This window comes from Hevea brasiliensis, unplaced genomic scaffold (assembly GCF_030052815.1).
Source record: "Hevea brasiliensis isolate MT/VB/25A 57/8 unplaced genomic scaffold, ASM3005281v1 Scaf1, whole genome shotgun sequence".
Lineage (NCBI taxonomy): Eukaryota > Viridiplantae > Streptophyta > Magnoliopsida > Malpighiales > Euphorbiaceae > Hevea > Hevea brasiliensis.
In genome coordinates this window covers 12,127,250-12,142,905 of record NW_026614585.1, presented here as the reverse complement: position 1 = coordinate 12,142,905, position 15,656 = coordinate 12,127,250, and the positions used below count along the sequence as shown (strand labels likewise).

Below are 15,656 nucleotides of genomic sequence, written 5' to 3'. Positions count from 1 at the left end.
ATCTATTAGGTACATACAAGTGTTGAAAGATATATATGAAGGAGCAATTACTATTGTGCGCATGGTGGGAGGGGATACAAGAGATTTTCCGATCTCAATTGGATTATACCAAGGATCAGCCACAAGTCCTTACCTTTTTACATTAGTTTTAGAAGAATTGACGAAACATATACAAGAGAGTATTCCTTGGTGCATGATGTTTGCGGATGATATTGTTCTGATAGATGAGACACGAGAAGGAGTCAATAGAAAGCTAGAGCTTTGGAGAAGTGCTCTAGAGTCAAAGGGTTTTAAGTTAAGTAGAACGAAGACAGAATACATGCATTGCAAGTTCAGTAAAGGCCAAACTGGTAATAGGGAAGGAGTTGGTACTGTCTCAAAGTAATCACTTTAAATATCTAGGCTCAGTCCTTCAAGTAGATGGGGGATGTGAGGAGGATGTTAGTCATAGGATTAAAGCCGGATGGTTGAAGTGGAGATGTGCCACGGGAGTTTTATGTGATCGTAAGATTCCCAATAAGTTGAAAGGAAAATTTTACCGTACAGCCATACGACCGGCTATGTTATATGGTAGTGAGTGTTGGGCACTGAAAGAGTCGTATGCGTTTAAGATAAGAGTTGCAGAGATGAGAATGTTAAGGTAGATGAATGGCCATACTAGACTAGATAAAGTCCGTAATGAGAGTATTAGAGAAAAAGTAGGAGTGGTGCCAATTGAAGATAAGTTGAGAGAAGGGAGATTGAGGTGGTTTGGTCATGTGAAGCGTAGACATACGGAGGCTCCAGTTAGACAAGTAGAGCACATTAGGTTAGAGGATAGAAAGAAAAAAAGGGGTAGACCTAAATTGACTTGGAGGAGAGTAGTACACATGACCTAGAAGCATTACACATTTCTGAGAATTTAACCCAAAATCGTTTAGAGTGGAGAAAACGAATCTATATAGCCGATCACAAATTTTTGAGATAAAAGCTTAATTGAGTTGAGTTGAGTTGAGTTTATAATGGGTTCAATTAAAATTTGAATTAAAAATTTTATAATTTTAAAAATAACTCTAATATCATTGAATTAAAACTCATTTATTGCATTAAAGTTTGTATAAATATTCTTTTGCACAATATTTTAAAAAAATATATAATAAAATTTTTTTAAAAAAAATACTTTAAATATAAATTAATTTGATCATTTATGTGCTTTAAAACGAATGAAATCCATGATTTAGAATTAAATAAACAAATGGGGAAGATGAAGATCGGCGGTGGAAAATTGCCAAAAAACAAGGGACTTGCAAACTTATTTGTTTGGCTCGTCTTTGTGAGCCATTATTTTCTACGTCTTGAGTACTTAATAAAATATTTTAATTGTGAAATACTTTCATTTTTATATTATTTTAATTGTTAAAAATTATTATAATTATATTTTATCTTTTTATTGATTAATAACTATTTATGAAGATTTAATTCTATCATTATCTATTTCTTTTTCTCTCAAAAACGCTCTCCCTTCTCTCTTAAGGCCTTAAACGCAATGCAGTCTACGGGGGAGGTATGGTTATCTGGCCGTCGACCCTCCTCTTTACCCTTTTGTTAGATAGCTATTCTTAGCTGGTTTTCTCTTGTATTTTTTCTAAAATTTCTTTAGTCTCTGTATGGTGTCTTAGTACCCCTTTTCTAGATAGAATGTTTCTTAATTTTATGAGTTGTGAAGTTCTTCAAAGCATTATACACTAAGAGTTTCGCAGAATAAATTTTAACCATCGTCTTTGAATTTATCTAGTTGTAACATTACAGTCTCTTAACTTGAAAATGTAATATAAAACCCTATTAACTTTCACATTTTGTGCAGTAAAATCTTTCTAATTTCTAATTATTGGTTTTTCAGTTAGACGCTGACTTGGACAGTTTCAGTATGAAATTTAATCAGTATTTCTCTTTTCTCTCTCAAGCTACGTGTAAATTGAATTATTCTGCTTTCTATAGACAGAATAATTTTTCACGTGTAGAGAAAATAATTTTACATTTTATATAAAAGAGGAGAAAAATATTAACAAAATACTATGTGTGAGTTGTTCACATCAATTTCTAACTATAAAATCAATAATTGAAAGTCAAAAAAGTTTTACTATGTAAAATTTAAAAATTTTAAGAGTTTTATGTTACATTTTAAAGTTGAAGAATTATAACGTTAAAATAACATAAATTCAGAAATAGTTGTTAAAATTTATCAAAGCTATTTTGATCACCTTTACTTAGCCCTTTTTCGGATTAGCTGGCACTAGCCTAAGCCCCTATTTTTCTTCTGGTGTTTTGTCGCATTTCCCCCATTCTCTAATTGGGTTTGCAAGTGCTGAGTGGGAAAGGCTTCTTCGTTAAGAGAGACTCATACACTCACTCTAATGTTTGGACGCTGCCATGCGGATTTTCCTTTGAAGATCAATGAAGAGTTGCTGATGAAAGGATAGTCAACGGCGATGGCTGATGAAGGAAGAAGGTTGCTGATGAAGATGGTATCCGGTCATACTTGTTTAGTCTAGGGATCCATATTCCTTAGGGTTTGAGTGTTTTCTAAGCTTGGATTGAAACTAATATAACAATGTATTATTTATTGGCTTGAGCCTTGTAACTCTTATTTCATCAATGAAATACCCTTTTCTAATAATAATAATAATAATAATAATAATAATAATAATAATAATAATAATAATAATAATTGCCAATCACGTATGTTAATTTAATTTATTTAATTATTTTTTATAAAAAAAGTATATAATTTGTTTTATGTATTATGCTATAAAATTTAATACATCAAAGCTTATGTTTCATTAATATAAATTTACTATTATCCAATTTTATTCTAAATATTCTTTATTATAAAATATTATTATTTAAAATCAAATTTTAATTAAAAATTTTAAATTATTGTTAGAAAAGAATTTTCATATTAAAATTTGATAAATTTATTTTAATAATTATTTATAATATATGCCAAACTACTAATTTTAATAATGTACTATTTTCAATAATAATGCACCATTTTCAATACTTTTCGTTAAATTATATTAAAAATTATATAGTTTTATTACTAATTTAATTTTATCACAAAATTGATTTAATCGCTTAATTAATATTAATAAATCATTTAATCATGAAATTTAATTTGAGTTTATATTTTCTGATGATATAATAATTAAAAATTTTAATTATGGGCAAAGTTTAATTAAATATGTTTATAATTTAATTAATTTAATATATTTATAATTGTAAATTATTAAAATTAAATCAAATAAGAAAGCCTATAAGATTTAAATAAATTTATTATAAACTGCAATGATATTAAAACATTGATTTTTCGGTTCAATTATTTTTATATTAATTTACTGCAAAATATTCACAAGTACTGATTTTTAAAAGAATATTTGGACACAATTAGAGTATAAAATTTCACTCAAAACTTTAATAACTACTAATTTAACAAGCTTGAACGATGAAGTTAAAGCATGATTTAAGCTTACAGGGGAACACAATAAAATATTTGACAATATAACAGGCAAAATGTAAGCTGTAGAATACAAAACTTGCTTCCATTACTTTTTTGGAAATACCAAATCAAAATGTAACTATGAGCAAGCATGGAAAAAAGTTAATGGTACACTTGGATTATAGGAATTTAAGATCTGGATCTAAATGCCCAAATTTATTGTTTGAGTTTGTTGAAAAACTGTGAATTCGGATTATTGAAATCCATCAGTAAGACCTTATATTTCACTGAAATTTAAATCTTCTCTTTTTAACGTCAAATACTCAACTCCATAAGCAAATATTAAACTATTCCTCTATAGCTGACCAGTTCTGGTGAAAACCTGCTAGTAGACCTGAGTGACATCCCACGATACAATGTGGTAGCTTCAGCGATCAGCAAGTTCTATAAGCTGCTCAACCACACTTGGATCTGCCAGTGTGCTCGTGTCCCCAAGCTCATCTAACTGCCTGGAAGCAATCTTTCTCAGAATCCTCCTCATTATCTTTCCACTCCGTGTCTTTGGAAGGCCAGGAGCCCAGTGGATTTTGTCAGGTGCAGCAAATGCTCCTATCTGAAATGTGGAACAATCATGTTTCAGAGAAGGCAGCTGACACCAACATGTATTTAGATCCAATTCCTTCTGTTGCCAGGACTTCTCTGGTAGAGAGAGAGAGAGAGGAAGTTTGGAGTGTTGGATTTGGGGAGGGGGGAATGAGGGTAGTTTGTAAGGTTCTCAAATCATTACACAATTAAGTCAGAACCTTATTTGTCTAAGACTTCCAAAAATGTAAATTGGTTTTATGGTTAGACAAATGAATACACAAGTTAAAGGACCATCAGAGATGATCTTAGATCTTTTCTTTTTCATTATGCACGTAACCTGTTTATGTGACTTGAAGTTTTATTCACGTGCATCTTGAAAGCTTAGTGAAAAGGCTTGACCCAGGGAGAAGTTTGGTTATACTGACTGCAGCTTGGATCATGCATGATGCATTCAGAAATCAGAATACATACAAGAGAATGTTGGATTGAATATGGACCTGATTTCGCACTGTAAGGATTAGACTTTTCCTGAGTTCTTCACTGTAAGGAACACCATCCACAAGAGTGACAAAGGCATAAATACCCTGTCCTTTAACCTAACAGCAAGAAAACATCAAAGTCAAGCCAACATACAGGCATTAAAAACTGGCAACTATAACCAATGCTTCTAGTTGTACAATGCTCTCTCTCTCTCTCTCTCTCTCTCACACACACACACACACAACACAAACACACAGGGTTACCTCATGCTCAAAACCAACTACAGCAGCTTCCGCGCATTGGGGATGAGAAACAAGAGCAGATTCCACTTCTGCTGTACCAATACGATGCCCACTACACAAGAGAATGGGGAAATAACAATTAGAAATGCAACACAAAGATATCACCAAAAAAATTGGCATCCAATGACAAGGATTTTTAGGCTACAATTTTATTGCCTCCCATCTTTACAAAAACACTCATCATACATCAAGGAATTTCACCTGAAACACAAGTATTGAGTGGCTATTATTCATAAAATTTTCATTTATCACATTTTTTTCAGGCCATTGTAATCCTTGGCTTTTTATTATCTAGCGATCATAGTGATTTAGTTCCATTATAAGAAAATGGATTGATGGGTAATACTCATCACTGACACTCATTGAATAAACAAATGAAAGAAATAACATAAAAAAAATGTGTATCACACACAATTGCATAGTTTGAAATTTCAAGAAAAATTAAAGTTTAATGACGCTATTGAGAACAACCCCACGAAAAATTTGACACTCAGTTTAATGATTGATGATTCCATCTTTTGCAATTTTTCCTTTGCCACATGATCCTATCTTAGCTTCCTAGCAATGCTTAAAGAAGCCAATCTATTGTAAATCAAGAATACTTCATACATATATGTCTTCCTTCTTCCAATATTTAAAAGACTATCAAATTTTAACTATTGCAAGCATTATGTTTACACATGATATTTCATCATAATAATGCATGATTTATCTAACAAAGAAAACGGAGCTTCAATTGCAACATTTTATGTGCCAAGGCTTCATATCATGACAAAAAGGCAAGGAGGAAAAGTGCAAGTTAGTAACAATTGACATTGAAATTTTTGACTTGAACGAGGGACAAGAAAAAGGCTTAGCAACTGGGCATACTTCACTGCATTGTACTAATCCAATAATTTATCATTTTCCAGATACACATGGGATAATTACAGAAATTGTATCACCCACCTAACATTGATGACATCATCAACTCTTCCAGTAAGCCAGTAGTATCCATCCTTGTCCCTGAAACATATATGTAAACCATCAATCCTTTGGCTGACCTGGTGTCCTGGCAAGACTAAGGGAAAAAAGCTTACGGAGTTCACAGAGAAGAGATACCGTCAAGATCTATTGTAACATATTAGGTAGACAGAAAAAAAGACCATTTGATCAAAATAATAGTAAAAACATGCCTGCTACAGCCATCACCACTGAAATAATAGCCAGGGAATGGCTTGAAGTATGTGGTCTCATATCTTTCATGATCACCATAAAGAGTTCGGAATGCCCCAGGCCATGAGCTTTTCACACAAAGATACCCACTGCACTCTCCTTCAATCTCAGCACCCTTCTCATCCACTATGACAGGCTGCAGTTGCACCAGAAGAGGAATGATGAAGCATGAACAATGAAAGTAAAGAGAAGAAAAAGAGGCAAAAACATGAAAGTATAAAATCTTTATTTAATTAAAAACCTGAACACCAAAGAAAGGGAAAGTTGCAGAACCAGGCTTCTGTGGCCAAGCACCTGGCAGTGGAGTAATCTGACACATAGCAGTAGATAATTATTATTATTATTATTATTATTATTATTATTATTATTATTATTATTATTATTATTATTATTATTATTATTATTATTATTATTATTGCAATGGAGGAAGTAAACAAAACATAAACATATAGCAAATATAAAGGCAAATAGAAGTACCATGAAGCCACACGTTTTGGTAGCCATGAACAAAATAAAACTATAGTAGCATAGCAATTTTAGTAAATTAACAGCAAACACAAAGAAATGAAAATACCATAAATCCACCAGTTTCAGTTTGCCACCAAGTGTCAGATATAGGGCACCTGGAATCTCCAACTACATTGAAAAACCACCTGTGAGGAACAGAATGTGTTAAAAATTCTGGCTGGTGTAAAGATAAAGTTTCTGATGAGGTAGAAAAAAGAAAAAAAGATAAGAGCCAAGAACCTCCAGGCGCTTGGATTAATGGGCTCGCCTACACTTCCAAGGACCCGTAAGGATTTACGTGAATAGCGAGTAACATACTGCATTAACAGAAACAGCAGATATCAATATCCATTCATGAGCAAAAGCGCCTCCACGAATGTATGGATATGCATGTATATGTGAGAAAAATAATAATATGTATATACAGCTTTCAAAATCCCTAAAGAGGAAAATAGGCACCATAAATATATAAATAAAAGTAAACTTGGGCAACATATGGCTAAAAAAAGATTCAAGCAGAACTCTTTCACAATATATTAAGATGTAAAAAGTATAATTTTTTCACAATCATGTCCAAGTTTAGTTCCTTCAAATCTTCATGCAATAGGCTAATGAAGTTGCAAGCATAAATAAAGGCCAAAAAGCTTATGATCCCAGTCACAAGATGCAAAAAGACTTCTGCTCAAGAGAAACTATAAAAATACATCATGAAAATTTGCAAATAAGAATTGTGAAATGAACTCCATATAGCTTGGAAAGGCACTGCTGAATGTCAACCTAATCATGATAAGGAAAAATTACCATAAATGTTTCAAACCACAGATTTGTCATGTAAGAAAAGAAAAATATCTTGCCTCATCACCATCACGCATGAGAGACCGCACCAATGTGGGGGCAGTATAAAATATTGTCACTTTGAATTTGTCAACAATATCCCAACTGCGTCCAGGATCGGGATAATTGGGAGCCTGCAGGCAATTTGCTATTAAATGGAGACACTTACAGATCCACTTAAAACAATACAAGAACAACTAAAGGGGACCCGCATCAAATTAAACCCTATGATGGATAGCCTCTCGTTGAAATGATGTTGCTGGCAGAAATCACTGCTACTACTGTTGTCAAGATACATGTCATTACATAATTACATATCTTAACAAGCTTCTGCAAGTGTCATATTAAGATTAAAAACTAAAAAATTCCTCAACAATATTCTTCTGTTTATATACCTCCTCGCTTTCTACTCCTTACCATTCTGCTTTTTCTTGGTTTCTAATTCTTTTTGCTTTGTAGAATAAAGTAATCTAAACTGTCAAAGAACTTTCACAGGTTATTTTAGCTGACAAATAACAACTAAACTTTAAGGTGCATGCCAAGTTTGCTTTTGTGAAAATATGCTTTAACCTTTCTACCTGGCTTGTACCATTTATCATTCTAATTTTTCTACCTCGAAGAATTTTGAAATGCCAGAACTAAGTTATTGAATTACACACACACACACACAAAGAAAAAACACTAGTTTTTTGGGGACATTACATCAATTTTAAAACCTAAAATTGAATGGACAAACAAGTTTATAAGTGCTAAAAAAAAAGTTACCCCTTCAAAAATGACAACAGTTGCTCCATTGAGCATGGGTCCATAGGTTACATAGCTATGCCCAGTGATCCAACCACAGTCAGCAGTGCACCTGATATTAACAAATTTCTCAATCAAGATGCTATTGCTTTGAATTGAAAATTTTGAGGAAACATAGACAATAACAAGGAATTTGAGTTTCATCTCATCAATACCAGTAGATATCAGATGGCTTATAGTCAAATGCATATTTGAATGTTGTGGCAGTATAAACCATATATCCTCCAGTTGTATGGAGAACACCCTTTGAGAAAAGGAAAAAATGACAAAAGAGAGGGAAAGAGAAATAAAAAATAAGTACAAGAAAAGAAAAATAATAATAATAAGATTGACATGAAGTAAAGAGAAAAGGAAATTCAAATGTCAATTGATCTAAGGATTGTAGGCACCTTTGGTTTCCCCGTGCTCCCACTAGTATACAGCAGAAAAAGAGGATCTTCTGCATCAACCCACTCTACTTCACAAGTAGTTGGATATTTAGGGACAACATCCTGAAAGATATTTATCATTAATCAAAACTCAAAATATAATAATCTTAGTTATGCAATCATTCTCCTCCTTTCTAGCAATACCAGGGCCTTGAATTACTAATTAAGATTCATAGCCATGTACCTTTTAGAAATTGATTATTTCATTTCAACCTTTCTCTGTTTAATGGAAATAATATGAAGATACTAAAGCAACATAGTGTAAAAATTGTATTTGCTGATCACGCAATACGAAAAATCTCTTCTTCCCTTATATGTTAAATAAGCTGTTATTTAAATGCTTACCTGCCACCATACATCTCTTCCCACCTGCCATTTAGTGCTTTCCCTCTTCATAGCAGATTCATTTTCATAAGTTAAACATACATCTGGTCAAAAAAGAAAGGATAGGAACCACATGGAAAGGTGAAGGAGAAGATCAAGTTTAAAGCACTGTGCAGTTTTTAATTTACATACCAACTGAGACGCCATTTTTAGCAGATTCAATAAGGCTGGCATCAACTATGTCTTTGAGGGGAATAACTTTAGAACCTCTTTTGACAGCATTACATGTAATTACAACTTTTGGTTTACAGTCCACAATTCTTTGGGCAAGAGAATCGGCAGAAAATCCTGCAAACACAACCTGACGGAATGAAAAGGGTATGAGGCATTTGTTAAGCAAGAGATGCAAAGAAGAACAGAGTTTATAGTTGTGCTTTAGTACCGAGTGCACAGCACCAATGCGAGCACAAGCAAGCATTGCAATAGGGAGTTCCATGAGCATGGGTAAATAAATCACAATAGCATCACCCTTCCTAACACCTTTATCTTTTAAATAATTGGCCAGCTACAGAAAAAAGATGACACGATTAAATCCCCAATCAAGCACTTAATTACTGATATTGTTTCTTCTTAAAAAAAATATAACCAGTAAAAAAAAAAATGTAACCTGGCAAACTCTTTGAAGAAGCTGAGAATAAGTTAAAGAGTCTTGGGAACCAGGCTCATTGGGCTCCCAGTAAATTGCAATTTTGTCAGCATTTCCAGATTCAACATTTCTATCCAAACAATTGTAACAAATGTTGGTGATACCGCCCTTGAACCACTGCGTAATTATACAATTACTGTCACTACTATTATCAATTACAGTTATGAAAAATGCAGCTTTCAGGTTAGATTTTATGACACTAGTAAAGAAAACGACAAAAGAAAGCAAAGAATGACCTCAATCTTAACGCTGCCGTTGCGGACATCGAAATTCTCGGACACAACCGATTCGGCCCATCTCCGTTTCCAGTAGAACTGTGAAGCAACATCGGACCAAAATCCTGCTGGATCTTCAATGGACCTTTTATACATCTCCAAGTACTGTTCTTATCAGAAAAAGAACAAGAAAATTACAATTACACTTACCATTCCTAGTAAATTCCAAAGTTCCAGTACCAGTAACAGCAGAAAAAACTCTAACCTTCTTAGGTGAGGGAACGAGAGCCTGACGAACAAATTCATCGTTGGGGAAAACAAGATCGTCCTCTTCAGAAGCCAAAGCTTCTCCTAAAATAACAGCGTTAAGACCAGTAATTTTCCCAGCACGTGACGGCAGAGTAGACATTGAGTCGACATGCCTAAGGTGATTTTTGGTGGTCTTGAGAGTTTGATTCGCCATCCGGATCCCGCGTCGACAAAAGCGTCGGCGACAAAGACGAGAGGCGGAGGCGGAGACGGAGGCGGAAGGCCTCGCGACAGTTGGAGGAGATTTGACTAAAGAAACGTCAAAAACCACGGGAGATATTTGAACAGCGAGAGCTTCACGTGCTGCTCCTACTCCATTTCCAACATAACCGCTATATAAGACCGGGGGACGGGGGGACACCATTTCTTTTTTTTTAATCCTTTTTTAATTTCCGGTGGTTGCTTAACATACGCAATTTAAAAAAATAATAAAAAATATTTGTTTTATTTTAAAATATACTCTCCTCCTCCTCTATTTTAGCTCCTGTGATGTGTGCCAATACCATTTTCATAATGGAAAAAAGAAAATTACCAAATTAAAATAATCAATTAATTAATTATAGTCAATGTCTAAAGCTTACGTTTTCATTAATGCCGATAAATTATAAGTCAGAATTATTTGAATTACGATAATTATTATGGTCATTATCAATTTATCATTAAGATAACAGAAGAAGATAAAGGCCCAGCTTACCTGCTGATAGTGAACTCGCCACCTTCATGATTGTTTGATGGGTTGAAGTTGAAGGGAATCTAGATGTGGAGATCAATTACACTGAAAGGCTAGACCACTATATCGGTAATCACTAACTACTTGAATTGACCCAGTCATTCATTAGAGAAAATGATGTGACTCAGGAAAATAAGAAAGAGAGAGGGACAGAGAGAGATGGTGGGAGGGAGGACGGAAACTGAGGGAAGGAGAGCAAATGATGGAGTAGTTTGCTGGGGTTGGTGATGATGATGATCCCAATGTTTGAAAGTTCGATAACCAAGTCAAACGAAGCAACTGGCTATATATGGTGATGTGTTTCCGTTCTTGACGAAGCCTAACCCCACTCATTTTTTTGTCTTCATGCTATTTTGCTTGGTGTCTGCTCTCTATTGGCCTGCAAATCTAATTGCGACTTGGCAAACTGTGTTTGGTTTGCTTTTTCCTTTCCCCCAGTTTCTTGTTTGCTAGTTGGTGGTTGCTAGTGCCGTTTGTTTTCCTTGCTTCTCCTACTCTACAGTACGCATCCACTTTGAAGGTATACGAAATAAGGACCCGTTCTTGATATGGTAATCTGTGTGCCTCCTTGTTCTTGTGGCGTCGCACCTTGTTATGGTGATCGGTGATGGAGGAGAAATGGTTGAGAAAGCCAACATTTATTTTTCTTCTTCCTTTTCTATTTGCCGTAATGGTAAATACCAGAAGGGAGTCTGAGAAATGAATGAGAAAGCCAACATTTATTTTTCTTCTTCTTTTTCAATTTGCTGTGATGGTAAATACCAGAAGGGAATCTAACAAACGTGCAAAGTACTCAAAACACAGGGCAAAGTCAAAATCAAACAATCCATTTAGGATGTTTGCTTGTAAACCAATTCCAAGCATGGAAAAGGGTAAAGTACGCTTAATATTCTGAGCCTTTTTTTTTTTTTTGGTTGAAAGTCAATAACTTGTGATTTTGTACAGTTAATAGCTCAATAGTCATCTACATTAACAGCCCCCACCCACTTGAATAATTATTCAGTTAAAGCCTCAATAATTAACACCCCCAACCCTACCCAGAATATTTAAATGTGTTGGCTACTGGTAAACTAACCACACAGCTCCATTCCCTGAAGATGGTTAATCAATTATCACCTAAGAGTCTTCTTTTACTATATGGAAGAGCATACAGCAGTGGAAATTAGTGTCTGGAAATGAAGAAGTGCAAAGTTCTTTCAGAGAGTTGAGTCCTCAAATCATAATAAACAATAATTCCTGTGGAGTAGCAGAAATAGTGTCTCCGAATATTCAATGTATGCAGCATGGAGAAATTCCAGTCCAATTTGTTAGGCTAGATAGAAAAGATACTGAAGCATCATAATAAATGGCATTCTCTCCAACAATAGGAAACAAATGCAAGCCATTACATGGATCACAAATGTGAAAATTTGTTTCAGTACAAAAATTAAGGGATTTATTCATAATGGCGAATCACTCATCACTTATCATCCGCAGAGCCATTACAGAACAAGTGGTGGCACAAAAGTTACGATATCTATTGTCAGCCTGTCTGGCACGGAGTACATGCAATAGAACGGTAATTATCTAGGAAAGTAATTATCTAGGAAAAGAAAACTTATTAATTTATTATGGAAATGGCACCCTACCAATCTAACAATCCAGCAGATTTTTCGGCATAAGCTCAGACTAATAGCTACTAAGCTTATAAGAAATAAAATATAATTTTCCTAGCAATAAACAGCTTTGAGGTTTCATTGGCATTTCCATACAGAAGTGAGCTTCTCTTAAAATGCAACAGAAAGGTAGCAATCTAGTGAACGCCATGAGAAAGGATAAGAAATGACTTACCACCCACTACCAATCAATCAATCAAGTTATTGACATAAGCTCAAAGTAAAAGTCACTAAAATCATAAGAAAGAAAATACAAGCGCGCGCGCGCGCACACACACACACACACACACACACACACACACACACACAAATTCAATACTTATTTATAATAAACAGGTTTCGTTGGCTTTCTCTCCCACAAGAACCTGTTTAGCAATTCTTCAATGGGAAATAGTAAACATCTTTTCTGTATTCCTTCACTGATGGCCACATTATTTAAGAAAGCAGATAATACAAACAAACAAATAGTCAAGACAATACCAGCAAAAGTCAGCAACAACGTTAAGCATCGCATTATTCTTACAACCTTAATAGCATAAAAGTGATGAACAATTATAGCCTCTGTATTGAAATTTGAAAAGACACATAATAGGCACTCTTTGTAAAAGAACTGCAAATAATCTAGATATCCAAATTTTAGAAGCATCCCAATATGGTACAAAAGTTAAGGATAAAAGATTCAGTGAAAATGGAAATAATTTTCTTTCAAACTAAATAAATTAGAGACATCCCCCCATTTCACATCACTCATGTCTAATATCGAATATCATATATTGCTAAATGATTAATTTATGCACAACTCTTTGATGTACATAAATCCACACCTTTTGTCATATCTACAAGAATTTGCTATTCTCAACTATGAATAATGGTACAAATAATGGAGATAAAAAAAAAAAAGGAAAAAAAGTGTAGATTGAAAAACATATGGTTACAGAAGCAATTAGATCTAGCTGTAGAAATCACCCTTTCCCACCAAAAAAAAAGAATAATATTTACTTGCAAAGCTTAATCCTTAATGTGGAGGTTTACAACTCGAACCTAATCCTTTCTTATGTTGTTCCTCTAGAATATAAATGTTGTAACATGTTTGTATAAAATTCTCATTTGAGTCACATTTAATAACAATAATGTGACCAGAAATGATCCATTAAGTCAACCAACATCCCACTTGAAACACCAAAACTGATTTTGGGACAATTGGCATGTAGGTGTTTCAAAGCAGTATAAACCCTTACCATGGTGCTCAAAAAATCTCTCCTTTTCAGCCATGCCATCAATTATACTTGGCCACATCAATGCTGCTTCTGGACTCTCATTCAGCTTCATTGGCATGGAATTCACTAATATGTTAACTTCATTCAACATGTTGGCACAAGTTTAAAGTTTGATCATGCAAGTATAATGTTCTAAAATAGGTGTAATGCCATAGCACTCTGTCATATAGTTGAAGTACCTATCACCCTCTTCTACGTTATTCATCCGCACACAAGCACATAAAACACCTACAAAAGTGATTGCATATGGTTTAATAGTTGCCTCCTCCATCTGTGCAAAAACAGCAAGTGCCTCCTTGCCACAACCGTGCACCCCCAAGCTAGTGATCATCGAATTCCAAGCAGCCAAACTCTTAACTTGCATCTTATCAAATACTTGCTTGGCGTCCACCAAACTACCACATTTGCTGGACATGTCAACAAGAGCAGTCCCAAGGAAAGCCCCGAGTTTGAATCCCTTTTTGAGAGCATAGTCATGAATCCGGCTACCCAACTGGAGACTTCCCAGTTCAGTACATGCTTTTAACAAGCCAACCAGCGTAAACTCATTGGGCCTAACATTATAAAGCTGCATTCTCCATAACAATTCAAACGCCTCCTGGGGGCATTGGTTCTTCACATACCCATTAATCATTGCTGTCCAAGAAACAACATTTCTCTTTGGCATTTGGTCGAAAGGCCCACGCGCAGCATCTAGTTCCCCACAAGCAACAAGTCCAGCAACGAAGGTGGTCCACGAAACAACACTACGAACACGCATTTTGTCAAACACCTTACGTCCATAATCCGCAGCCCCGCACTCGAATAAGAGATCCATCCGAGTGTTATGGAAAAATGTGTCTTTCCAAAACCCAGTCTTAGTCGCAAACCCATGAACCTCTTTCCCTTTTTCAAGAGCAGAAGAGGCCAAGCAAGCTTTGACAGTGAAAGGGAAAGTGAATTTATCGGGCGGAAAGCCCCGGAAAATCATAAGGTTGTGAAGAAGAAGAGCTTGTTGAGAGCTACCATTGTTTGTATACAGTCTAATCATGAAATTCCAAGTAAAGGTATGTAGGCATCGCATTTGATGGAAGAGCAGAGAGGCATAGTCCATTTTCCCATAAGAGAAGCACAACTGAAGCAATTTTCTAACAAGCAATTGATCATTAGACAGGCCATTGCGAATGATCTTAGCGTGAATAAGCTTGAGATGACTGAAATTAGAGCACTTCTGAATTAAGATGAGAGCTTCGTGAGAACCAAACTTGCGATTACTGGTGTGACCATAAGAGCTCAAAAATGGAGTTCTTGTAGAGGGAGTATTGACAGCGCATGAAAGGCAAGTAACCATTATATTTTATTCGATTCTAAGCAGGCAGAAATTGAATTACATGTAGTTAAGCCTCCTGCTTCAGCTGCAGCCGCAGCCGCAGCCGCAGCTGCAGAATGTTTTCTTCCGCCTCATACAGAAGAAATATAGGAACAAGGGTCAATTTAGCTCATTTTTAGTTTTGATCTAATTTAATTTATAAATTTTAATTTATATTTAAATTAATTTAGTTAATTAATATATATAATTTTTAATATTTAATTAATTTTTAATATTAAAATATTATTTTTATATTATATATTTATTTAAATAAAAATAAAAATATTATTTTTTTATTTAATATTATTGATTAAATTGAAATATAAAAATATCTTTATATTTTTTATAATTAATTAAAATTAAAAATGATTACTATAATTAATTTTAATTATTTAAATAAAAAATATAATTTTCATATTTTATTTTTTTAATTCAAAATTAAAAAATTATAATTAAATAAAA

General features: G+C 34.2%; 2 protein-coding genes across 5 annotated transcripts; both read right to left on the bottom strand.

Moving 5' to 3' along the window:
- Positions 1-3,552: 3,552 nt before the first annotated feature.
- On the bottom strand, positions 3,553-11,568 carry LOC110652235 (acetyl-coenzyme A synthetase, chloroplastic/glyoxysomal). Of its 4 annotated transcripts, none has more exons than XM_021807791.2 (19): positions 10,879-11,564; positions 10,141-10,668; positions 9,897-10,040; positions 9,622-9,777; positions 9,397-9,519; positions 9,147-9,315; positions 8,976-9,058; positions 8,592-8,693; positions 8,358-8,446; positions 8,164-8,254; positions 7,419-7,532; positions 6,805-6,881; positions 6,632-6,710; positions 6,299-6,367; positions 6,018-6,193; positions 5,791-5,847; positions 4,804-4,894; positions 4,558-4,656; positions 3,553-4,088 (listed from the first exon to the last, which is right to left on the bottom strand). In XM_021807791.2, exons 2-19 carry the CDS (start codon positions 10,546-10,548, stop codon positions 3,903-3,905), a joined length of 2,313 nt encoding a protein of 770 aa, XP_021663483.2. In that variant the 5' UTR covers positions 10,549-10,668; positions 10,879-11,564; the 3' UTR covers positions 3,553-3,902. The 4 variants fall into 4 exon arrangements, with proteins under 4 accessions (XP_021663483.2, XP_021663484.2, XP_021663486.2 ...); XM_021807792.2 differs by having other exon boundaries at positions 10,141-10,493; positions 10,879-11,563; XM_021807794.2 differs by having other exon boundaries at positions 10,141-10,226; positions 10,879-11,561.
- A 2,329-nt stretch (positions 11,569-13,897) lies between these two features.
- On the bottom strand, positions 13,898-15,279 carry LOC110652234 (pentatricopeptide repeat-containing protein At3g26630, chloroplastic). The gene has a single exon (XM_021807790.2). The coding sequence runs from the start codon at positions 15,174-15,176 to the stop codon at positions 13,950-13,952; it is 1,227 nt and encodes a 408-aa protein (XP_021663482.2). The 5' UTR covers positions 15,177-15,279; the 3' UTR covers positions 13,898-13,949.
- Between the last annotated feature and the right edge of the window lie 377 nt (positions 15,280-15,656).

Excerpts from the sequence above, each read along its gene's own strand:
- LOC110652235 (XM_021807791.2), bottom strand. The coding sequence starts at position 10,548 with ATGGTGTCCCCCCGTCCCCCGGTCTTATATAGCGGTTATGTTGGAAAT. Across the intron at positions 9,778-9,896 it reads ACGGCAGCGTTAAGATTGAG|TGGTTCAAGGGCGGTATCAC; the intron begins GTCATTCTTTGC and ends ATAATTACGCAG. Across the intron at positions 9,059-9,146 it reads TAAAAATGGCGTCTCAGTTG|ATGTATGTTTAACTTATGAA; the intron begins GTATGTAAATTA and ends TTTTTTGACCAG.
- LOC110652234 (XM_021807790.2), bottom strand. The coding sequence starts at position 15,176 with ATGGTTACTTGCCTTTCATGCGCTGTCAATACTCCCTCTACAAGAACT.